Source organism: Pinus tabuliformis, chromosome 3_2, assembly GCF_031772625.1.
Source record: "Pinus tabuliformis cultivar Carrire ecotype Pingquan chromosome 3_2, CPIR1, whole genome shotgun sequence".
Classification (NCBI taxonomy): Eukaryota; Viridiplantae; Streptophyta; class Pinopsida; order Pinales; family Pinaceae; genus Pinus; species Pinus tabuliformis.
In genome coordinates this window covers 527118934-527145792 of record NC_142302.1, presented here as the reverse complement: position 1 = coordinate 527145792, position 26859 = coordinate 527118934, and the positions used below count along the sequence as shown (strand labels likewise).

The following is a 26859-nucleotide window of genomic DNA, read 5'->3' as shown; positions in this document are numbered from 1 at the left end:
CCATATCAGACTTCCTTGATTAAAGGTGTAGGAATGATGTGGATTCAAAAGTTTACCAGTTTCTCTATGCATGTGGGATACCATTCAATGTTCTCCACTCACCTTATTGGCATGAAATGGTTTTTGCCATAAATGATGCCCCTAAAGGATACAAGATCCCTAGGCATGACAAGGCTAGAACCGTTGGACTTGATCATGAAAAAGAAAAATTATCGCATTCTTTCATTAGAATGACAAATTCTTGGACTGAGCATGGGGTATCCATTGTGTCTGATGGATGGACAATGTAAAAGGCAAGTCATTGATAAGTGTTCTTGTTGTGTCTGTTAGTGGTGCCATATTTCTATCAACATATGATTACTCAGAAAAGTTCAAGACCGGCATCAACATTGCAAAACCATTACTTGAAACCTATAAAACCGGATTCGTCCTATAGGCCCCACAAATCCCGAATCCATCGTGTCCGATGCGATTCTCTCCAGATTCGTGTCCAAAACCCATGACACGTCGTGTCCTTTTTTGACACGTCGAATCCGACTGCATGTCACGATTTTGGGAATCGTGTCTTGTTTTCCAGGACTCGCTAGGCTCAAAAAGTGACCTGCGCGGGCATGAAAAGGGCGTATTTGCTCATTACAGCCACGCATATTTTCATTTGGCAAGTGTTTGGTGAGTTGTTGGCAGGTAGAGAAGGGTTTGCAACAAGAAGTTAAGGGAGTAGAGCATTCAGCAAGGAGAATCAACCCCCAGGTAAGTGCATTTCACCTCCATTTTTTTGCATATCTTACAGCAATTTGTATATGATTTTTTGTTTACAAATTTGTGCATGCTTTGTTCATTTCTTTTACAGTATTTATGGCTCAATCAAAGGCAGCAGTTGGGGGGCAAAGGAAGGGCAAGAATGTCATGGGTAAAAATGCCCCTCCTCCCCCAATATCATCAGAGTCTATTGCAAGTAATGTTGAGGGAAGAGGACCTAAAGACAATGATAAATATCCATTATGGAAATATGTCACAAGAGAGAATGGGCCAAACACCAAGGAAAAGGGAGGAGGCAATGTGCAATGGAAATGCAACTTTTGTAACATTTCTTTCAAAAGCACATATTACTGTGTGAAATCACATTTGTTGGCTTTACCTGGTTGTGGGATTGGAGCTTGTAGAGCTATTTCTTCACAAAAGAGAAAAGAATTGGAAAAGGAGGCCAATTTTGGTATGGAACATGTGGCTTCAAAATCAAAACAACCCAAGAATGAAGACCCCCTTCCATTTTTGAGGAAAGCCACCACCAAATTTCCATTTGAGAGTTCTACTTCTACTGGGGTGTTAGCGCTTGAATTTGGCCTCAGGCTGAAAAAGACAAAATCCAAGGCAACATCAAACCACTTAGCCTCGTAGCTAGCCCTACGGGGACAGGAGAGGGCTCTCTCCGGGTCTATCTCGGCAAAAGGTCTTCAAAGGGCTGAGATGACCAATAAAGAACACTGATTTTAGGCTAGTAAACTGATGGGGAAAGTTTGATTTTAAATTTTTAGGGTTTTGTTGGAAAACTGAGCACAGCAATTTTGGGTGCAGGGATGAGACACAGTTTTTGCAGAGGTCTTTTTGGGGCAAGGTAGGAGATTGTCTTAATGCCTTTGAAATAAGTGAATGGATAGATATGACCGGTGAGGAGCTAAGGAGAGCAAGAAACCATCGAGAGTTCTCCTTAAATAAATGAAAACATTGATATTAAGCAAACTTAAAGGCAGAGCATAGAAACCATGAATTCTACCTTAACACTTCATTTACTTAATTTGCAGAAGAGAATAGTAAGAAAATGATGCACATAACAAACTTACAAGTACATGAGAGAAACACACCATCAACACAAATAACCACAGGAATCCCAAATAGTGCTGCAAAACCCTGGTCTTTCCTTTGCCAAAATTGCAGAGATACAAAGAGTAATACAGTCTAAGCTTATCCCTCAAGAGTCCAACCATGAAAATGACTTAGAAATTACATAATATAGGCAAGCCAACCTCTTCCCTTGCCTCTAGGGGTCGATCTCATCATTCTAGGAGCTGTTTCAACCAATTCTAAACTGAGCACTACAATCTAGGCAATCAAAACAACTTGCCTCTATAAGCTAGGAAACCAATTCATTCATTAATTTTTTGCTATTTTATGAATGAATCTTCTAGAATAGGTAAATAAGTGTCAAGTCAACATAAAATTACATCAATTACATCAAGGAGGGTGAAAAATCCCATCACAAGTCAAAACTGGTCAAATGCTGCGTTTTCCTGAGCTGAAGGTGAAAAATTGAGAAAATGTCCTGATGCGTAGCGCGCCATTTATCAACGTGTAGCACGCCTTTCAGCCCACTTTTGGGGCACTTCCCGGCATCCAAATGAGGCACAAGTGGGCTTGTTGGAAAGGTCTGGATGTCTACTCTCCAGCCCAAGTGGAATTTCTCAATTTGGTGGCCATTTGCCCCTCCAAAAATGCAATCTCCCAAGACTACTTCCTGTGTGTCCAAAAAGTGGCAGAAGGTCATTTTTTGCTCGTTTTTTGACCTTTTGGGGGCCCAAACCTCAATGAAATGTCTTGGCAGTGGCTGAGCAAGTGTAATTTGTCATGACAAATCCAAAAATGCTGAGTTTTTGTGAAATGGACCTCCCCAACTTAAGGGTAGCGCGCGGCGCGCTACGCGTTGAGCCAAAACCCTGATGCATAGCGCGCCTGAGCCCTAAGCGTAGCGCGACTTTCAGATGCTTTTTGAAGGCCTTCCCGGTGTCCAAATTGGATGCAGGATAGCTCGTTGGAAAGGTCTTTGAGACTACTTTCCAACACAACTGGAATTTTTCAATTTGGAGTTCATTTGCCCTGTCAAAAATCAAATCTCCCAAGACTGGTCAAAATGTGCCAAATGAGGCTGCCTCAAGGCAGAGTGTTGTTGCAGTCAACTTTTGAATGCCTTCCTCAACTCCAAATTGAGCTCATGATAGCTCATTGGAAAGCTCTTTGTGTCTAGTTATCATTTGACTCATCAAGAAAGTCATTTGGCCAACCAAGCTAGGATAAAACTTGATTTTCCCAAGGTCACTTCAGAGGTGCATTCGATTCTCCTGAGGCAACGATATTTTTGACATTTCTCTAAAACCATGACACCTGTGTAAAAAGTGAAGGAGTTTTTCTTCTTTGGCATGTTGTGGACAAAAACCTCTCTCAGTTTTCCAAAATTCATCTTTGATTGCTCTAAAACATCTTTTGAGTGAAACTTATCCTGATGTGTGAAACAAGGAATTTTGTGGAAATGAAGCGAAATGAAGGGGATGAGGGGCTTGTAAATTCTTGGGGAAATTTTGGGAAGTAGGGAGGGATGTTAGGAAGCAGGGGAAAGTGGAATCGCGGAGATCGAGTGAGGGAAAGGGGTCCAAAAGGGCAAAACACAGGTCTAGCCTAGAAAATTGCCAAGTTGTGGCAAGAAACTAGGGTTTGTGCAAAAATGAGGAATTTGAGGGATCTCAATGATGGGAAGTGTTTGATAAGGTACTTTAAGGATAGGGGAAGGTGTATGAATATCTAGATACAAGTTTTGCTAATGATTTGACCATCCAAGAGAGATTGCCTTCAAAACCCTAGGAGAGGGAAATGAACTTACCTAGGCGCAACTGAAGCATGAACAAGATGTAAAATGACTCATTAGACATTGACATGATAATGACAACCCTATGAATGATGATAGATTCAGCAGAATGATGACATGGATTGGCATTTGGGCAATTTTGAAAGGAGTGAAAGCAAACCCTAGACCTAATGCCTAGTGACCAAATTTTGCTTGAAGACTCACTGAAATGACAAAATTTGACCTTGACACTTCAAAATCACTTTGTAAGAGCATATTTGATCACTGGAGGAAGGTTGGAAAGACTGACACTAACATTCACAAAAGAGAAAAGAATTGGAAAAGGAGGCCAATTTTGGTATGGAACATGTGGCTTCAAAATCAAAACAACCCAAGAATGAAGACCCCCTTCCATTTTTGAGGAAAGCCACCACCAAATTTCCATTTGAGAGTTCTACTTCTACTGGGGGACAAGCATCAAAAAGAAGAGCACTTGGTCCAATGGACAAGATTTTCCAAAAAGAGAGACCGGAAGAGCTTGATCTCACCATTGCCTTCTTCTTCTATCAAAACTTCATATCATTTAATATTGCACGTTCACCTCTATTTATTGAGATGTGTCAAGCTCTAACTCAAGGGGCTCCAACAGGGTATGTGCCTCCTGGGTCAGAGAAGCTGAGAACCACATTGTTGATGAAGGCAAAAAAAGAGGTGCAAAAAATGCTTGAGCCTATTGTAGCATCATGGCCAACATCCGGGGTTAGCATTGTTTCTGATGGATGGACAGATCCAGCACGACACCCAATCATCAACTTCATGGTGTCTTCCTTGAGTGGTCCAGTTTTCATGAAAGCAGTGGATACACTTGGCGAATACAAGGATGCACAATTTACGGGTGAGTTATTTATTAAAATTATTGAAGATGTAGGTGTTGATTCTTGTGTGCAAATCATTACAGATAATGCACCTATTTGCAAGGCTGTTGGCATGATTGTGGAAGCTAAATATCCACAAGTGTTTTGGACACCTTGCATTGTCCATTCATTGAACTTAGCACTGAAATCCATTGTTTCTGATGTGCTTTGGATTGGAAGCATTACTGAGGATGCAAAACATATCCGTAACTTTGTGCAAAATCATACAAATGCCCTCACTATCTACAAGGAGTACAGCAATCTATCATTGTTGAAGATTGCTGATACACGGTTTGCATCTTCATTCATGATGTTGAAGAGGTTGAGGAAGGTCAAGACCACTCTTGGGTCCATGGTTATTTCTGAGTTTTGGTCTTTTTGGAGAAAGGCAGATCAGGTAGCCTCTAAAAGAGTGAAGGACACAGTGCTAGATGATGCTTGGTGGGAGAGGGTAGATCTAATTATTCAGATCATGGACCCTATCATTTCTTTGCTTCGAGTTGCAGATACAAACGAACCCATCCTAGGAGAGGTTTATAAGGGATGGGATTCCATGATTGAGTCTGTGAGGAGCATTATTCTACAGAGTGAGTGCCCCGAGTATGAGACATCACCAGAGGCCTTCAGTGATACCATACATGATATTCTTGTCAGCAGATGGGACAAGAATTGTACACCTTTACATTGTTTGGCTCACTCATTGAACCCCAAATACTACAGCCATGAGTGGCTGAATGGTGGACCTTCCTGCAGATGCCCTCCTCACATGGATAGTGAAATCTCACTGGGGAGGAAAGAGGCATTCAGGCGGATTTATCAGGATAGTGCATTGCTTGCTAAGGTGGAGGATGCCTTTGCAGAGTTTTCCACTGGCAGTGGTCGATTTGGAGGTTATGATGTGATTAGAGACAAGGGGGCTAAGAAGCCCTATTCTTGGTGGGCAAATCATGGGGCAACAAGCCCTCCTCTTCAGCAGTTAGCCATGAGGCTCCTCTCTCAGGTGACTTCATCCTCTTGTTCAGAGAGGAATTGGAGCACATATGGGAATTTGTATAGTGTGAAGAAGAGCAGGCTTGAGCAGTCCAGGGCAGAGACAATGGTGTATGTGCACACCAACCTTCGTCTTATTTACAGGCGGAGGGAAGAGTGGTTGAGGGGAAAGACAAAGATGTGGGATGTCTTTCCTGATGATATGGGTCTGGACACCACTGTTGAGTTGGCATTGGCCAACATGGATCTCAGTGATCCTGTGCTAAAGCCTATTAGATTTGATGACTTAGAGGGGTCAACCTCCACACCAGCAAATGCAGAGGCGACTATGGATACAGGAGAGGGGGAGGATGCAGAGGAGAGCAGTGGGGACCATGATGATGAGAACAGTGATGCTGATTAATGCCTTGAGGCCTAAGTCACCTGACACGTGGATTCGAGATTCAACGGATATGGGGATTCGAGTGTCGGATTTGGACACGTTGACCCCCCTAAATAGGACACGTTCGAACACGTTATATATTATTTTATTAAATATATATATATATTAAAAATTAGATATTTCTTACACAAATTCTCATTCATGATACAAATTCATTGATTTCAAACATAGATCTTCATCTAGATGTAAGTTTTACTATTTACAAAGTAAGTTATTAACATTATGACATGCATAGTACATACAAAATTCAAATACAATTGTAATTTGTGACATGTCACATAAATCATAAATCATAAATTCTGATTTCATAATACATATTCAATTCATCAATGATCCAATAGGAGAAAGACAAGATAGTAAGATAAAGACACTGACAGCTGTAGTTTTCTCATTAAGTCATCAAAATCAAAATGTGTTACATAGGTAGTGCAATGCCAATGGAAAATAGAAATAGAAAATACAAAACAACTACAAGTATACAAGCCTCAAGGCAATAGGTAGCTCATGACTCATGAGTCATCAATCCTCATAGTCATCATCAAAATCAGCATCATTGTCCTCATCATCATGGTCACCATTGCTCTCCTCTGTTGCATCCTCCTCCCCTGTATCCAAAGTCATCTTTGCATCTGTTGGTGTGGAGGATGACCCCTCTATAGTATCACCATCATCAAATCTAACAGGCTCTAGCACTGGATCATTGAGATCCATGTTGGCCAATGCCAACTCAACACTGTTGTCCAGACCCATATCATCAGGAAAGACATCCAACATCTTTGTCTTTCCCTTCAACCACTCTTCCCTCTACCTGTAAATAAGACGAAGGTTTTTGTGCACATACACCATTGTCTCTGCCCTGGACTGCTCAAGCCTGCTCTTCAACAAATGCATCCTCCACCTCGTCAAGCAATGCTCTATCTTGAAAAACCAGCTTGAATGCATCTTTCCAACCCTATGAGATTTAACCATCCATGTGAGGAGGGAATCTGCGGGAAGGTCCACCATTCATCCACTCATGGTTGTAGTATTTTGGGTTCAATGAGTGAGCCAAACAATGTAAAGGTGTGCAATTCTTGTCCCATCTGCTAAAAAGAATATCATGTATAGTGGTAAAGAAGGCCTTTGGTGATGTCTCATACTTGGGGCACTCACTCTGTAAAATAATGCTCCTCACAGACTCAATCATGAAATCCCATCCCTCATAAACCTCTCCTAGGATGTGTTGGTCTGTATCTGCAAATCGAAGCAAAGAAATGATAGGGTACATGATCTGAATAAGTAGATCTACCCTCTCCCACCAAGCATCATCTAGCACTGTGTCCTTCACTCTTTTAGAGGGTACTTGATCTGTCTTTCTACAAAAATACCAAAACTCTGAAATAACCATGGCCCCAAGAGCGGTCTTGACCTCCCTCAACCTCTTCAACATGATGAATGAAGAGGCAAACCGTGTATCTGCAATCTTCAACAATGATAGATTGTTGTACTCCTTGTAGATAGTGAGGGCATTTGTATGATTTTGTACAAAGTTACGGATATGCCGTGCATCCTCAATAATGTTACCAATCCAAAGCACATCAGAAGCAATGGATTTCAGTGCTAAGTTCAATGAATGGACAATGCAAGGTGTCCAAAACACTTGTGGATATTTAGCTTCCACAATCATGCCAGCAGCCTTGCAAACAGGTGCATTATTTGTAATGATTTGCACACAAGAATCAACACCTACATCTTCAATAACTTTAATAAACAACTCACCCATATATTGTGCATCCTTGTATTCTCCAAGTGTATCCACTGCTTTCAAGAAAACTGGACCATTCAAGGAAGACACCATGAAGTTGATGAGTGGGTGTCGTGCTAGATCTTTCCATCCATCAGAAACAATGCTAACCCCGGATGTTGGCCATGATGCTTTAATAGGCTCAAGCATTTTTTGTACCTATTTTTTGCCTTCGTCAACAATGTGGTTCTAGGCTTCTCTAAACCAAGAGGCACATACCCTGATGGAACCCTTGAGTTAGAGCTCAGCGCATCTCAATAAATAGAGGTGAGCGTGCAACATTAAAGGATATGAAGTTTTGATAGAAAAAAAAGGCAATGGTGAGATCAAGCTCTTCCCGTTTCTCCTTTTGAAAAATCTTGTCCCTTGGACCAAATGAAATTGTCTTTCTTTTTGCTGCTTGTCCCCCACTAGAACTCTCAAATGAGAATTTGTTGTTGCCTTTCCTCAAAAAATGGAAGGGGGTCATCATTCTTGGTTTTTTTTTTTTTCCAGCCACATTTGCCATACCAACATTGAACTATCTTTCCATTTCTTTCCTCTTTTGTAAAGGAACTTTTGTACAAGCTCCAGCTCCACAACCTCGTAAAGCCAACAAATGGCCTTCCACACAGAAATATGTGCTTGTGAAAGTACTGTGGCAAAATTTGCATCTCCAATTCACATTTCCTCCTCTCTTCACCTTGCTTCTTGGCCCTTGCTCTCTTGTGACATATTTCCACAAGGGATATTTCTCAATGTTACATTAAGGAGGAAGCCTTCCCTCAACATTACTTGCAATAGAGGGAATACTTGCAGTAGACTCTGATGAAATTGGGGGAGGAGGGGCATCTCCAATGGGGACATTCTTCCCCTTCCTTTTCCCCTTCCCTAATGCCCTTGATTGAGCCATGAATACTGTAAAAAATAAACCAAAAATGCACAAATTTGTAAAAGAAATGCATATGCAAACTGTTGTAATACAAATGCAAAAAAATAGAGAGGAAATGCACTTACTTGTTGCTTGAATCTCCTTGAAAATGCTCCCACACCCTTTGCTCCTTGCTCCAAACCCCTCACAGTAAACCCACAACAAACCCACAGCAAAGAGAGAAGAGAAAATGGATAAAAAGAACTGCAACTCACCTTGTTGAGGTCGCGCGGGTCACTTTTTCTGGATTCGTGTCCGGAAATCGGGCCACGATGTGTCCGATTGGGACACGATCCAAATTCGATCGTGTCCCAATCATGTCCCAATTGGACACATCGTGTCCCAATTTCCGGACACAAATTGGCACGAATCGTGTCCGATTCGTCGGATTCAGGACACGTCGGCCTATTTCAACGAATCCGGTTTCATAGCTTGAGGCTTGTATACCTGTAGTTGTTTTATATTTTCTATTTCTATTTGCCATTGGCATTGCACCAGCACTACCTATGTAACACATTTTGATTTGATGACTTAATGAGAAAACTACAGTTGTCAGTGTGTTTATCTTACTATCTTGTAGTTGTAAGTTGTCTTTCAGTTATGAATTATGAATCATGATTTAAATTTTTAATACATTTATCATTTATGTGACCACTACCACTGACATTTATTTGAATTTTGTATGTACTATGCATGCTAATAGCTATAGATGAAGATCTATGTTTGAAATCAATAAATTTGTATCATTAATTAAAATTTGCGTAAGAAATATCTAATCTTTATATATATATATATATATATATAACGAATCCTACGTGCCCTGTTCCGGGAGGTCAACGTGTCTGAATCTGACACCACGAATCCCGAATCCTACGAATCCCGAATCCCCGTGTCAGGTGACTTAGCTTGAAACAATTGAATGTAATCGGTGATACAATGTCATCCAAGGCATCACTGATAATGTTGCTAATTGTAAGGCAGTGGAAGCAATTATTGAGAATAAATACCCCAACATATTTTGGTCTCGATGTTTGGTTCACATAATGAACCTTTTGATGCATGATATTATTAAGAACAAAAACCAATACAAATGGATTGCTAATTTGTACAAGAGAGGCAAAAAATTGATAAAATTTATTACAAATCATAGCAATACCCATGGGCTTTTCTGCAATCACTCAAGATTGGAGCTGTTGAAGATTGCAAAGACTAGATTTGCTAGCTATTACCTCACCTTCAGGCGCCTTTTGAAGATAAGAGAGCCATTGGCTAGGATGGTATCAAGTCCAAACTGGCAGGTATTAAAGGAAAGGGCTACAAATGCAGCTGACAAGCAAGGTTTTGAACAGGTGGAGGAGACCGCTCTTGATGGTTAGTTTTGGGTACATGTGAGGCAAGTATTGGAATTCACCAAGCCCATTTATCACATGATTCGTTTTGTAGATACAGATAAACCAGTGATTGGGGAGGTGTATGAGCAGATGGATACCATGTTGGGGCAAATAAAAGATATTGTTCAGAAAGATGATCCCAACTTGTATACACTGATTCACAATTGTGTGTGTACACGATGGAATAAACTTAATGTTCCACTACATGCCTTGGCGTATATCCTTATGCCAAAATACTACTCTCCATCTTGGTTGGGCCAACCTGCACCTGGGGGTGGGGTTAGGGTCAAACCCCATACAGATCCAGAGGTATCTACAGGATATATGGAAGCATTAGACAAGTTGGTACCTGACAAGGAGGAGTGTGCTAATTTGCGTCTTGAATTAGGCAGATACTTCAGTTGCACTGGTTTGTTTGGTTCTTTGCATGCAATGGAAGATAGAGACAGATTTGATGCTCTCACATGGTGGGAAGCATATGGCGGCATGGGACTTTTGCCAAAATTGGCAAAAAACGTTCTCTCACAGGTTGTAAATACTTCTTCTGCAGAGAGATATTGGAGCACCTACAGCTTCATACATAATGTGAGAAGAAACAGACTCAATGAAAACCGAGCAGAAAGCTTGGTTTATGTGCACTACAACTTGAGGTTGTTGAGTTGTTACTGTGATCGGGCTTATGGGGATCCAACATATAAAATTTGGGACAACCACACAGACGACGATAATTTAGAGGATGGCACTATACATCTTGAAGAACTGGAAGCAGAACTTATGGGAGATGAAGATGAAGCAACAACCATGCCACCCCCACCATCCAGTAGCAGTGCTCGAGTTCCAAGTCTTGTTCCTTTGTTGTCGTCGCCTCCATGTACATCCACACGTGCAGGGCATTTGCCTTCTGGTTCTGGTCGTGGGACTGTGCGGGAGGAGACTCCTAGAAGACCACCACGCCCTGCTCAGAAATTAGACGTTATTTGTGGCGGAAAGAGGACGTTGTAGATGATAGATTTACTTGTCTTTTCTAGTTTCTAGTAGCTTTTATAACTGTTGACTCTTTCATATTTATTATGATATTTTTTGTAAACAATATATGAAAATTTAAATTTGAAGCTTGAAGTTGGCAATTATAACTCATTGGTAATGAATTATGAGTATGATGCTTCATGAAAGTTGAAAGTTGTTTCATTTCATTTCATTTCATGTTAGATATTATTTGTTGTAATGGTTACACTTAGCTTACAAGTACAACTTTGGTGATCAATTATGATAAATGTTATATATTGAATTTTGAAAGTTTGAAACTTTAAGATTGATGAATAATGATTCATGAGACTCAATATGTTGTACGTTACTAACCTGTGGACGTGGTTGATGAAGATTATAACTTCTAGATGATTGTTGTTATATGGTTCAATCTATGTTTTTTATATCTAATTCATCATTCTACATGTTTTTGTTGTTTTTGTTGACATATATGCATCAAAATATAAAATATATATATTATATAAAAAATGCTCCCAGAAACGCTCCCAAACCAGGAGCTTCTGAAAATGTCTCTCCTGCTCCCACTCCCCGTTTTCGCTCCCGGTTCCGCTCCCAGGTAACCTTAGATTGAATAGCTCTGATACCAATGTAATGACCAAAAGTCATATACACAGCCGAAATATTTGAAATACTTCAAAGACATAAATGTCCATTGTAAGACATGCAACTTTATATTGGATATTGTATATTGAATTGATGTAAGATGATTACAAATGAGAATGAATCTCTGCTTATATACCCTAGGCAAGTGTCATTTTATGAATGGTCATGTCTCTAAGACATGCCTCTTCATTACTAACTAACTAACCACTAGTTAATTAATTATTATTTATTATTATTATATTTATATTTAATATTTTTATATGAATTATGTTCATAACTACACGCTTATCTAGAAAAGAAGAAGAACAATAATAATATTTTTTATTTTTCTTCTTTTGATTTTTACAAGAAATATACATCAATATAAATACAAAGATAATTATCAAGATTGAACCTAGTTACAAATTTCAACAACAACTATTGTGAAATTGAGATTTAATATGGGCGTGTACAGGACATTCCAAGATTGGTGGGATTTTTATCCCCCAAATTCTTAGTATCACAAATATGACAAGTTCTTTCATCCCACAACATTTTAGGAATTGTCCAAGACTTTCTTTCACTATGGAGTTCATGAGAGTTCGTTCTTATATTAATAATGTAAAACTTTTTTTAAGTTAGCTATATTAGAGTGATACTTTTGATCCTCTATATTGGGGTCAATGACCACTTTACAATAACTAATTTCTCTTATCCTCTATCTCTTCATCACACCACAATTTTTTATTAAATGTAGACATGATAGTATTTATGGTAACAATATCCTGCAAAGTGATCTCCTCCTCTATTCTCCAATGTTTTAGCCAAGACCTAGAATTTTTATGTCAACCCTCCTTAAGCTTGATTCATTAGAAATATTGGAAAACTGCTTTCTTTTTAGGACTTCGTCTTCTTTCAAGATTGTGAGGAGAAAATTTAATTATGATTAGAATCCTGTATATCATTCTAATACAGATCTTTATTGCACTATTTATTCCAACTGTCTCAATCACAACTTCAATAAAAAACATTTTAATTAACCATAGCCATTTATTCTCAATATAACTAATTTTAATTTTGATTGAAAATATTACGCAGGTATAGATTTGCAAATGATCTCAAAATTGAATTTTATGGAGGGAACTAAGACTCAAAACCTAACAGAATGCATGATTAGGAATATATATTATAAACCACCAACTACTAAAAAATTTAAGATGTATCAGGAAGTTCTTACTTGTAACCTAAAACGGCTCTGCTGACAAGGCCAAGAAGCAAAGATCCCTGAAATAACAGGCTTGGCACCTGAATTAAGTCTCCTGTGGCTTCAGGATTTGTTGAAAGCAAGAGACCAACACCAAACATGGCAAAAGACAGTGCACCACCTGCCAATGGACCTGCTACTGAAACATCCATCTTTGTTGTTCGATCTGGAAGGACTGAATTAAACTGCAAAAGAAGAAATGAAAGAAGATATGTTATAGGGAAAAAAGGCAAAGGGGTGGGCAAGCTATTTCTGATCATAGGAAGCATACCAAAAAGATCGACCAGAGAAACTTGCAGATAATTTAATTGGCTGTACTGTCACTTTTACACTGCTTTATGACCTGATGTAATAGTTCACACACAGAATTCGAAATATGGTCTTTGGAATTTTCATAGTAACGCTCTATTTACCAAAACGTTTCTTCTGAAACTAACAATTTGTTGGCTCAATATTATACTCTTCATTAACACAGTAACAACTGTACTTGTCCTGACTTGTAGAATAACATATTGGTAGATTACTTAGAGTAGATTCAGATCTTGATTAGATACTGCCCAACAGCAAACAAGGTTCATGTTTATCTCATAAAACTCAAAGGAGTCTAGAAAAATATTATACGACACAAAATGAATGAACAAAGCAACATCACTCAAGAAGTCATGATTTAGAAAGGTTAAACGACCAATGGTCATGTTCAATACAACATCTCCAATCTATGTTAAAGTTTTATGATGTAATATATGCATAGGCAATTATAACCTTTCAAGATCTGTAATGTAGATAGAATTGAGATAAGAATTAGACCATCACATAAGAAAGACACAAAGATGCAAGGGTCCTATTACAGCTATTTTAGTAGGGGTATTTATAAAATAAATAAATAAATTCCACAGCAGCAGGAAAAATTGGTGAAGTGGCTGTTATAGGTTCCCTATCTGTGCAGGTGTTTATTTCTGTTGTGAATTGTGTGTGGCACTAAACCGGGACTGAGTTTAATATACAGTTCAATGCTTAGATCTTTATAATCCAGAGCCAATTCATCCCTTTGTCTCATTTCACAAGTGAAAGTAAGATTAGGTCAAGGTTCATCGAGGGTGAAGGCTGTTCCAGTCAAAATTGACTTCATCACATCCACAGACAGCTAGCCAGCTTTGTCATGTCTATAGAACAAAATGGTTCAATGGGTTATATTTGATTTGGACTTATAAATACCGGATTTTGAAAAGATGCATGTAATGAAAATATATCTCTTTCTACGAATTTAAAAGAAGACAGCAGTTGTACAGCAATACAAGAAGGAGTGCATTGGCAAATTTTAAAGTGGGCCTCTTCTCCAATCAATGGAGTTATCAGGAAAATACATGGTGCCACTGCTGATACTCGTGGGATTCTGCTGCATACAGATTCAGATCAATGGACTGAAGGACAAGATGTAAAGTGCAAAAATGCCAAGGCCAGGTGATGAGGGTGAAAAGCAATAGCAACAAGCTTAGATGAAAATAAAGAAGGTTCCAGTCAAGGTTACTTGGGAGCAGGAGCAAAAACAGGGAGCGGGAGTGACATTTTCAGAAGCTCCTGGTTTGGGAGCGAATCCCAGAGCATTTTTTATATATAATATATATATATATATATATAATTTTTATTTTTTTTTATTTTGATGCATATATGTCAACAAAAACATGTAGAATGATCAAATAGATATAAAAAACATAAAAAACATAGATTGAATCATGTAACAACAATCATCTAGAAGTTATAATTGTCATCAACCACGTCCACAAGTTAGTAACATACTACATATTGAGTCTCATGAATTATGATTCATCAATCTTAAAGTTTCAAGCTTTCAAAATTCAATATATAGCATTTATCATCATTGATCACCAAAGTTGTACTTGTAAGCTAAGTGTAACCATTACAACAAATAATATCTAACATGAAATGAAATGTTATAAAATGAAATGAAATGAAAAAACTTTCAACTTTCACGAGCATCATATTCATAATTCATTACCAATGAGTTATAATTTCCACCTTCAAAATTCAAACTTAAATTGTCATATATTGTTTACAAAAAATATCATAATAAATATGAAAGAGTCAACAGTTATAAAAACTACTAGAAACTAGAAAAGACAAGTAAATCTATCATCTACATCTTCCTCTTGCCACCATGAATAATGTCTAATTTCTTAGCAGGTCGTGGTGGTCTTCTAGGAGTCTCCTCCTGCATAGCCCCACGACTAGAACCAGAAGGCACATGCCCTCCACGTGAGGATGTACATGGAGGCGGCGACAGCAAAGGAGAAAGACTTGGAACTCGAGCATTGCTACTGATGGTGGGGGTGGCATGGTTGTTGCTTCATCTTCCTCTCTCATAAGTTCTGCTTCAAGTTCTTCAAGACGTATAGTGCCATCCTCCAAATTATCATCCTCTGGGTGGTTGTCCCAAATTTTATATGTTGGATCCTCATAAGCCCGATCACAGTAATGACTCAACAACATCAAGTTGTAGTGCACATAAACCAAGTTTTCTCCTCGGTTTTCATTGAGTCTATTTCTTTTCACATTATGTATGAAGTTGTAGGTGCTCCAACACCTCTCCGCAGAAGAAGTATTTACAACCTACTAGAGAATTTTTTTTGCCGATTTTCGCAAAAGTCTCATGCCGCCATATGCTTCCCACCATGTGAGAGCATCAAATCTGTCTCTATCTTCCATTGCATGCAAAGAACCAAACAAACCAGTGCAACTGAAGTATCTCCCTAATTCAAGACACAGATTAGCACACTCCTCCCTGTCAGGTACCAACTTGTCTAATGCTTCCATATATCCTGTAGCTACCTCTGGATGCATATGGGGTTTGACCCTAACCCCACCCCCAAGTGTAGGTTGGCCCAACCAAGTTGGAGAGTAGTGTTTTGCCATAAGGATATACGCCAATGCATGTAATGGAACATTAAGTTTCTTCCACCATGTACAGTGTACACACACAATTGTGAATCAGTGTATACAAGTTGGCATCATCTTTCTGAACAATATCTTTTATTTGCCCCAACATGGTATCCATCTGTCCATACACCTCCCCATCATTGGTTTATCTGTATCTGCAAAACGAATCATGTGATAAATGGGCTTGGTGAATTCCAATACTTGCCTCACACATGCCCAAAACTGACCATCAAGAGCGGTCTCCTCCACCTGTTCAAAACCTTGCCTGTCAGCTGCATTTGTAGCCCTTTCCTTTAATACCTGCCAGTGTCGACTTGATACCTTTCTAGCCAATGACTCTCTTACCTTGAAAAGGCACCTGACGGTGAGGTAATAGCTAGCAAATCTAATATTCGCAATCTTCAACAGCTCCAATCTTGAGTGACTGCGGAAAAGCCCATGGGTATTGCTATGATTTGTAATAAATTTTATCATTTTTTTGCCTCGCTTGTACAAGTCACCAATCCATTTGTATTATTGGTTTTTGTTCTTAATAATATCATGCATCAAAAGGTTCATTGTGTGAAGTGTGAACCAAACACCCAGACCAAAATATGTTGGGGTATTTATCCTCAATAATTGCTCCATTTGCCTTAAAATTAGCAGCATTATCAGTGACGACTTGGATGACATTGTATGGCCCAATACGTTCAATTGTTTCAAGTAATGGTTGTGCAATGTTGATGCCGGTCTTCAACTTGTCTGAGTAATCATATGCTGAAAGAAAGATGTCACCACTCGCAGACACAGCGAGAACACTTATCAATGGCTTGCCTTTTACATTTGTCCATCCATCAGATACAATGGACACCCCATGCTCAGTCCATCAATTTGTCATTCTACTCAAAGAATGTGATATTTTTTCTTTTTCATGACCAAGTCCAACAGCTCTAGCCCTGTCATACCCAGGGCTCTTGTATCCCTTAGGGCCATCATTTATGGCAAAAACCATTTCATGCTAATAAGGTGAGCGAAGAACATTAAATGGTATCCGACATGCATAGAGAAACCGATAAACTTTTCAATCCACATCATTCCTACACCTTTCATCAAGGAAATTTGATATGATTCTACACCTTAAAGAGATGTTTGGTGACCCTGTGCCTCCATATCCACTGCCATAGGAAGATGCTGAAGGAGTTCTTTGTGCATGTGATTGTGAGCTTGGTTCAAAGAAACCCTTTGATCTTTTAGATTTGTATTGGGCTTCCTCCTCTTCCCTTATGTATTTGGCTCTCTCTGCTGCTGGCACACTTGTACAAGTACAAATTCCTACTTGTTTATCTCCAATGCATGGCCTTTTCCCGCAAAGGTGCTTTCCGGCATGAGTGTCTAAACCTATGTAATTATTGTTGCAATGGGGGCCGTGAAATTTAGTGGTTCCACCCCCTTTCCCTGCTTCAGGCCTAGTAACATATTTCCACAATGGGGTTTGGTCTTGTTTAGTTTTTTGAGTTGAATCATGTTCACTCTCCTCCAGCTCCTCCTCACCAAGGTACTCCTCTCCGGGGTTTTCATCAAATCCACTATAACCCACTTCTTCATCCCCTTCTTCGTGTTCATCCCTCCTTTTTCTATTCCCCAACACCATGATAACCAAGAAAGGAACCAAGAAGAAGAAAATGCCAAGAAATATAACCATGATGTTTGCAATTTTAAGTTTTGAATCTGCAAAAAAATAGAATGGGAATGGGAATGGGAAATAGAGAAAAAAATATTTATTTATTTAGCAATGAACATAAAAAAAAATTGCTAGATTAGAGTGTAGATCCCACCTCTTTGGCCTCCAATCTCCCCTTGCAAGCTCTTCAAACTCCTCCAAGCTCCTCTCCTTGCTCCAAACTCTCTTGCTCTCCAAACTCTCTTGCTCTCTCCCACTTAGGATGAAGTGAAGTGTTGCGAAAATAGTGATTTAATCGCGATTTTTCCAAACTCTCTTGCTCTCTCTCACTTAAGATGAAGTGAAGTGTTGCAAAAATAGCGATTTAATTGCGATTTTTTTACTCAACTGATATTATCGCCCGAATTTTACAAAGTTCTTTTTTTTTTGAAAAAATAGCTGAAAAAATTGCGATTTCTCCAAAAAATCGTGATTCGAACGGTAAAAATCACGACCCTCCAAGATAGCACGTTTTATAAGCAAACTGATGAGTTTTATTTCTCATCTTTAGCAGACAGCAAACTTGTTTGAGAGCTGAGGAAGAGAGGAAGGCGTCTACTAGGGCAGAGGAGGAGAAAAACACGAAATTTTAGCATCCCATGCAAGAGAACTTCGTGTTTGGACCAAATTTCTTCGACAAACCATGGTTTCCAAGTATGGGCACCAAATTTGGCCATTTTGTTTTGGTTTTTTTCTTGTTTTTACTTGGGTTCCTACAACCCATTGATTATCAATGGTTTTTGAGTGGATTTGACGGTGTTTTTTTTTTTCATTTTTGTTGCATAGAGTAGAGAGAGTTCATTTTGGTCAAAAATGCAAAAATTTGATTGTTAGATTTATTAGTTTAATTTTTTCTTTTGCTCTATTTTTTTACATCATTTTTTATTGGGTTTGAATGTGCATTTTTTCTATTATTGTTGGATTGAGTTGAGGTTTTTTTTCGTTTGTCAAAAATTCAATGTGTTGTGTCATGTATGTAATTTTTTTATTTTTTATTTTTAACTTGCAATTCTTATTGTGCCATAGATTCAACTTCAAACTTCATCTTACATTAAAACTCAAGAGTTCAACCAAGTTACAAACATGCCAAGGAAATTGGACCCTCTGTGGGAATTTGGTGAACCTGATGGAGGGTTTGATAGAATAAACTTGTCTTGCAAGTTGTGTGGGCAGCATATGTCGGGGGGGGTTTATAGATTGAAGTATCACCTTGCACAAATCCCTGGACATGATGTAGGGCCTTGCACCAATACAAATGTGGAAATCATCCGAAGAGCCATGAGATCATTGGAAGAATTAGAGCAAGACAAAGTGACCAAAGCAGATCTGAAGAAGCAACTAGCAAGGAGTGTGTTAGGATGTGAATATGGAAGTGGCATTGGTTCTACTTCAGCATCAATGTCTACAACCAACCCTGTAGCTACCTCATCATTTTTTGTTCCTAGAACCATGGATGGTTCACAACCATCTATCACTTTAATGCTTGAAAAAAATGATAAAAAACAAGCTAACAAGTTGTTAGGCAAGTTTCTCCTTTGGAGTGATATTCCTTTCAGCGTTGCAATGAATAATCCATTTTTCCAGCCTGTTGTTGATTCTATTACAATTGTTGGCCCAGGGTACAAAATCCCTTCTTATGATGACTTTAGAGACCGCATTCTTCAAGATGAAAAGGTTGACTGCACCAAAAGATTGGAGGAGTTTAGGGCATCATGGGCACAAACAGGATGCACTATGATGTCAGATGGTTGGACCAACCAAAATGAGAGAATCCTTATAAACTTCTTGGTTAATTGTCCCAAGGGGACAATTTTTATGAAATCTGTTGATGCATCTTCACATATCAAATATGCAAAATTATTAGGTAATTTGCTGAATGTGTTTATTTTGGAGGTTGGTGCAGAACATGTACAAGTCATAACAGACAATGCTACAAATTATGTTGCTACTGGCAATATGCTTATGGAGAGGCATCCTACTTTATTTTGGACACCTTGTGCTGCACATTGTATTGATTTGATGTTGGAGGACATAGGAAAAATTTCCTTTGTCAAAGATATTGTTGACTCATCAAAAAACATTACAAAATTTATATATAATCATGCATTTGTGCTTAGCTTGATGAGAAAATTCACCAACAACAAGGAGTTGGTGCGCCCCGCCATTACACGGTTTACCACCAGTTTCATATCTCTTCAATCCCTCTTGAATTCTATGTGGGATGTAAAGAGAATGTTTCTTTCAGATGAATGGCATGCTTTGACATTTAACCGCAAACCAGAGGGAGAGAACATATGTAGATTAGTTTAATACCAGGAAAAATCCTAGGTGGAAGCGCAGGAGGTGTGCAGAGTTACTGAACCTTTGGTAAAGGTTCTTCGATTAGTTGATGGTGAGAAGCCCGCAATGGGCTATTTGTATGAGGCCATGGACAGGGCCAAAGAATCCATTCAGGCCTACTATGATGATAAGGGAGATGAGGGGTTTCAGAAACAACTCCTCCTATGGGAAGTGATTGATGAATGATGGAACAACACACTGCATCGCCCCTTCATGCTGCAGGGATCTACCTAAACCCCACATTTTCTTACCCATGTGGGTTCTTATTTGATGCTGAGATCATGGATGGATTCTTAACCTGTGTTTAGACAATGGTGTGATCTCCAGCAGAACATGCAGAAATCTCCAAAGAAATGGAGATATACAAAATGGCAGGTGGCACATTTAGCTTTGAGATGGTTGTGGTTGATAGGGAGACTAAAATGCCAAGTATTTTTTAGTTTGTTTCAAATTTCATTGTCTCTTCAAGTTCATAACTTCATACTTTGCTTCAACTCTCAAATTTCATTTTTTTCTTACGTTTATCTTATTTGTAATTTTGTTGTAGATGCATGGTGGACTTGCTATAGTGCCAGAGTACCCCATCTGCAAAAGCTTTCCATTCGAATCCTCAGCCAAACATGTAGCTCCTCAGAATGCGAGCGAAACTGGAGTGTATTTGAAAAATACACAATAAGAAGCACAATAGGTTAAACTTAAAACTTAAAATATTCCAAATTTCCAATTAATTTTTTGAATTCATTAAATAATATTTTTTTATAATTATTATTTTATGATCTTTGTACAGGTTGGAGTCCCAGCGACTTAATGACATGGTCTACATCTACTACAATCTTCGATTGTGGGTGAGGCAACTTGAGAGGATACCTGATATGGAGGCCATCTCATTGGATGGGATTGACACCACTGCTGCATGGAGGGTTGAGGCCGAGAGGCCTCTCATGGAGTCTGTCAATGATTGGTTAGAGCAGGAGGTAGTGGAAGGTGTAGAGGGGGAGGGGGAGGAGGAGGAGGAGCAACAGGAGGAAGAGGTGACACCACCTACCCAGGCTACCCCTGCCACCAGTAGAGGACGTGGTCTACCTCCTGTAGCTCCTAGTTCTTCAACTTCTAGAGCACAGCAGAGTCCATTACCAACTCCACCAGCATCTACATCTAGAGGGAAAGGGAAAGCTATTGCATTTTCTTGCAAGAGGGGCAAAGGAAATCAGTGGTATTAGTAATTTGCTTCATTTCATTGTATATGACATTATGACTTATAATATGAGATATATTATTATACTTTTTTGTTGATATTTTGAGGCTGAGTTGGGACTCAGGAGTCAGGACTTACTATTCAGGACATGATTCACTATTATGTGTGATGTAGCACTAGAAATGATATTACACATCTTATATATTAGTTATTTTATCATATTTATATGTCAATGTATTTATTTTATGTTGTAGATGCATTAGATATTAAAAAAATGAATATTTTTGTATTTTACGATTTTTTCCTGAATTTTACCGATTTTTTTCCGATTTTTACGATTTCTTCCGATTTTTCCCCTTGTCGATTTAATCTCAATCGCGATTTTCGCAACATTTAAGTGAATAATGAGAGGGAAGAGGGTTTATTTATTCCCCCCCTCCCCTTCCCTCTCTCTCTTTTTTCCCTCCCCTTCCCTCCTCTTCACGCCGTCGTCACCTCTCTCTCGGTCATGCGAGTGTCCCTCTCCGCCGATCGGGAGCGATTTTTCCAACCAGAGAGCGGTCGGGAGCGATCGCTCCCCAACTGCTCCCCGACTGGAAAAATCGTTCCCGAAGCGACGAGAGCGATGCTCCCTCTGTCGATCCCAAAAAAACAAGAAGTGTTACTTTTGGGTCGGGAGTGCGGATTGGGAGCGAGATCGAGGGGGTGTGGGAGCTCCCCCGCAACCTTGGTTCCGGTTTCAAAGTGGAATGAAAAGGCATACTTTAGTGCTCAAAAAGTAAAAGCAGAGCATAATGACCTTTGTATGGCTATGCTGATTCGAGAAATAATCAATGTAGATTATGCATGTCATTCATACAACCAATTCATTGTCAAGAAATACATCGTAGATTTATGCTGAGATTTTCAAAGGTTTAGGAGAAACATTGTTGGATGTTTTACCCAATGAGTTTTGTTACAGACAATGTTGCAGAAGTTGGACTCGGGCATAAATCGGCAAGGGTCCAAAAAATGAAAAAGTCATAAAGTCGGGAGAAAATCAAAAAAATCGCCAAAAACTTGGCAAAATAAATAAAAGACTTGTTGAAAAACTCGCAATTTGGGGATTTTAACTTGATTTTATCGGGATTTTGGTACTTATAAATAAGATTGCCTTACAGTCTCCCAAGATAGCCAATTATCCAAGTAAGAAGTTAGGTCTCTTCATAACAGAGTCAGTCATATTCCAGTCACACTCAAATGGTGATGACTTGTAAGGCTATGCAGGCGTTGGGCTTTATGACAGTAGATTCGAATGGAGAAGAAATTGGAGATAATAGGTCTGCAGAAGATGTCAAGTGTCTTGATCTCTCCATTGTACACAACCTTAGTGCTCCTATTAAGATTGTAGATGTAGATGGTATGTCTGCAAAGCCTAGTGATATTCTTGTGGTTGAAATCTGCAATTCGGGTCCTCTTCCTAGAAATGAATGGGGGGCATACTGGGATATTTGACATAAAAAATTGTGGTGATTTTTTGACTAATGACTTTCCTCATGCAACAAAAGTTATTTGGTACTTGATGAAATATATGCGTACTCTCCTCATATTCCAGGTGTTAGATTCCCAGGCTTAAGTCACCCTGGTCTAATTGGAGCAGCACTGTTGAAGGAACTCCTTGATATATGGAATGCAAGGGAGGAAGCCCTAGAAGAAATGGCTCACATTCTATCAAACTGTGTGACATTCTACATATACAACCCCTTGCAAACTTACCAACAACAGAAGTTGTTGTCCTTGGAATGGTTAAAAGCTACTGTCAAATGTTCACTTGATGCAATAGCTGAAAAAGGAGAGGTTCGAGGAGCTTGAGGCTGAGCAGGAAGAAGATTACGATCAGAGCTTCATTGCAGGCATTTCTAATCAGGTTGTAGATTAAGTGCTTTACCAGAAACCCACATGGAAGATTCCTCTTCCCTCCTATTCATAGCAAAAATCCCACAGATCCAGATCAGTATGCAGTGGCAGTTTTTTTTTTTAGGTTGTTGCAGAGGATTCAGAGCAAACCACAATTTGTGGCTACCTAAATGGGATGTGACCACCTCAAAACTCGTTATCACATGACCAGATTCCATTCAGGCCTCCACAACGCCAGCGGTTGAGGACAGAGTTTCGCTTTGGACTAGCCATTGCCTAAGAAGCTTTCAAAAGAAGTGGCATTTGGAATGAGTCATGGCGGCAGTACTGGGTCATAATTATTGTGGGTGTTGGAAGGACTTAGCACAAGAGCCACAAGAAGAAGCAACGTAGTGACAGAGAATAAGGAGCAAGTAGCTCGGAAAGTTGAGCAGCTTAGAGGGAGTCAACCTTCAGGTTCAAGAGGGGAGGAGCAGTCGACAGATTCCTCCAAAATTCGTCAAGGTGGTCTCTTGGTACGGAATGATGTTACAAGATGTTCAGGAGCAAAAAGCTTCTAGGAACCAGGCCAAGGAACGCAGAACTTCAAGGATGTTTCCAGACCAAATAGCAGGGAAGGCTTTTAGCTCAAAGGGGGTAGCCATGGTAGTAGATGCAGTTCTAGGACCAAAGACAGTTCTAGGTGGCAGAAGTACCTCCCTAACTAAGAGGGAGTTTTGATATTTGTAGCTCAGGCAGGTACTTCTACACAGGGCTAAGTGTCTAGGCGTGCAGAAGTCGCCCAAGATCTCCTTAGATACTTGCTCTAGTGTGAGAAAGTTTTTTTTGTAACTTAGCCTAAGTACATAATTATTATGTTGGCTTATTGAGCTAAAGTAAGCTTAGGAAAATTAAAGTAAATTACTTTAGTGAATATGTTTTAATCTAATCTCAGTCGTCAATCACTTTAGAAATTAGGGTTAGGGATTTAGCTCAATGTAAAGTGATAAAAGCAAGGCTTGAGAGAAGGAGAAGACACCATACAATAGCAGAAGCTTGAGAAAAGTATCTTAGTGAGTGTTGGCTCTAAGGAAAGAGGTAGCAAGGAGATCCAAATCAGCAAAGGATGGCTTGATTAACTGGACCACATCCAATGTTGTATGTATTTCCTCAATTGGGCCATTTTCCCAAGAACGTAGCCCATGTAAGTTTTGAAGAGGAGTTTTTAATGAAGAACTCTAACTTTTTTGTGCTAATGAATCTAGTTGTGCATTTGATCAATAGATCGCTAATCTACTATGAATTAAGTGTCGTGTTATGTTTGCAGGAAATCTTGCACAACCATGCCAAGAAGGGTAAAGGAAAGGGTTCCAAGCATAATGGTGAAGTATTAAACTCACAGTCAGGGCAGAAGAAAGACTTGAGTTGTTAGTTTGTGTAGCTTGGACAAGTGTTCTAGTCTCAAGTGGTGTCTATGAGGCTAGAAACACAGATGGATTAATTATCTCCAATACCCAAAAAAAGTTTCTAAAGAAATTAGTCTTAAATAGATTTAATTAGCCAGTTTAATTATTTTCCTAAGTTAAACTTAGGAAAAATTGTTAGTTAATTTGGATTAATTGAGACAAATCGATTTTCCTCTAGTGACTTCTAAAAAAGTTATTTCATGAGGTCAAAATAATCTTAGCCGTCAATTGGAGATAGATCATGGTTGTTGATTGCTCAACAAGGGATTATAACAGGAGATCAATGGGACCTTTGGAGACTATTCGAACAAGCAGAATTGCAATGAGAGCAAGGGCGCAATGATAGTGTGGAGGGCACCAACAGCGGGGTTTTAGCATGAAAATTTGAGGAAATAATTTCCGGAGAATTTCTTCACAAAGATTCCAGTATTTCGAGAGGAGGTCGAATTATTTCTATAGAGGGAGGTTGATTTAGCCAGTGTGAATTGCCAGTTTATCTAATGTGAGAAGTCAGAGGCTCATTTTTAGTGCCAATTGGCAGATTGATTTTCTGGAGGCAATGCAAGTGGGTTTCTAGAGTTGTTGTAGGCAAAGAAATATGTTGCATTCATTTTCCAGAGGCAGTGCGAGCTTCAGGAAGAGCCAATGCACATTTACAGTGGTTAGTGCGAATTGTTGGACGAAGTGTGAGTTGCTTAGTAGAGGTTGAGTTGGTTTGCAGAGGAAAATTGTGCATTTCAAGTTTGATTTGGTCAGTAGAGGTGGAGAAGAATTATTTGTCAGAGCTTTGCCAATAAGAGGCAAACAGTCTATGTAATCCTTGATTTGTTAAAGAATAATATAAACCCTCATCTACAGAATTGGTTTTCCCCATAGTGGGGTTTTTCCAAAGACATTTATCAAAAAATATCAGTGTCTATTAGTTTATGTGTGATATTTTCTCAGTTCCTGTGATTTTATTTTGGTGAAGTTGCAGTTGCATTTTATTCAATATTTGTCGTATATAATTTATAGAAGACAAATAATCTATTGAAGATAGTGTTGAAGGAAATGTAACTAGGTTCGGTCTTCATAAATGTACTCTTGATATTTTTATTTATTCAAGAAAAGAAATATTATTTTCATATTATATGTCAATAAGTTTCTTGCTCATTGAAGTAGTTCTAGCACATGTTAAAGTGCTATAGGTGAGTCAAAGAGTCAAAAGAATTATGTTGAAGACCTTAAGGGTATGTTACACTGTATATTTATGTATAAGAATCAAAGAAGACACCTCCAAGCAAAGTCAAGTCTCCTAGCAAAGACACCATCAAAAGACATAGTGGCACCATTAAAAGCACCCATCGAAGCAAAGGCAGCAAGTCGACCTAAAGGAGGGACAGTCCTCTATATATAGAGGTTGTCCACTCCCTCAAACGACAAGCAACTCACTCTAAAATCAGCGAAGATAGAGGACCGAAAAAGAAGCTGAGAAAGGGACAAAGGAGCCTCTAGCGCAGCGAAGAAGCAAGAAGGAAGAGCGAAGGTTTTGGAACTGTTTTAGGGCCAATACCAACCACACGTGTGAAGAAAAGGAAGGGCTATCGGCAGTTAGGACAACAGCAAGTCACCTCCCAACATACCTCATCATTTGGGCTACAAACTAGGCATATTAAGGCCTCTAGTCGAAGCGAAGAAGAAAGGACCTCAAGTGAAGGAAAGAGGAGCCATATAACATCAACAAGACCTCTCACACGTGCGAGAATTAGGGTTGCAGTGCTGTCACACAAATCCTACAACTATACATCAAGAAGGAACTCTGTTGGTCAAGAGAAGGAAGGAGTATCCTTAGGTGAAGGATCTCACTAAGTACAAAAGATAAGTGTCTCTTGTAGAAGGAATACTAACAGTGGAAGGAAGAACAAAGTGCCAAAAGGAGGACGAAGTGTTGGGGAACGAAGTGTCAGAAGGTGGACAAAGTGTCGAGGAAACATAGTGCAGAGAAAAGGAAGGACTTGACTTGTGCTTGGAGGATCTTCTAGTCAAGGGTCTAGGGTTTGGCAATGATCAAGAAAGAAGCTTCAATAAGAGAAAACTTACCAAAGGGTTTTCCTCTCAAGAGAAGAGAGGTTTTAGCCCTGGCAAAGAGCCAATATCTTGTTTTCTTGTTTTATGTTTTTGATAGCAGTTTGATGAAGTACACACACATGCATTAATAAGAGAAGGAAAAGATTAAGCTAACAAAGATGAATTGTAAAAAGACTTCACAAATTGTTATCTAGTCCCGAAGAATCATTCTACATCTCATTGCCCTAGATTCTTCAACAGATAGGTGAATAATAATCAGTTAACTGCAGCAATATTAAAAAATTCACATGGTATCAAAGAAGATTTGAGGGCAGAAGAAGCTCAGT

General features: G+C 39.1%; 1 protein-coding gene across 3 annotated transcripts in view; it reads right to left on the bottom strand.

Moving 5' to 3' along the window:
• Positions 1–26859, bottom strand: part of LOC149181620 (putative zinc metalloprotease EGY1, chloroplastic) — a 387966-nt gene that overhangs the window by 167084 nt on the left and 194023 nt on the right. For all 3 annotated transcript variants that reach the window (XM_089416656.1, XM_089416654.1, XM_089416657.1), the window contains one exon: positions 12910–13121. In XM_089416656.1, coding sequence (XP_089272782.1) covers positions 12910–13121 — 212 coding nt within the window. The remainder of the gene's footprint in view (positions 1–12909; positions 13122–26859) is intronic.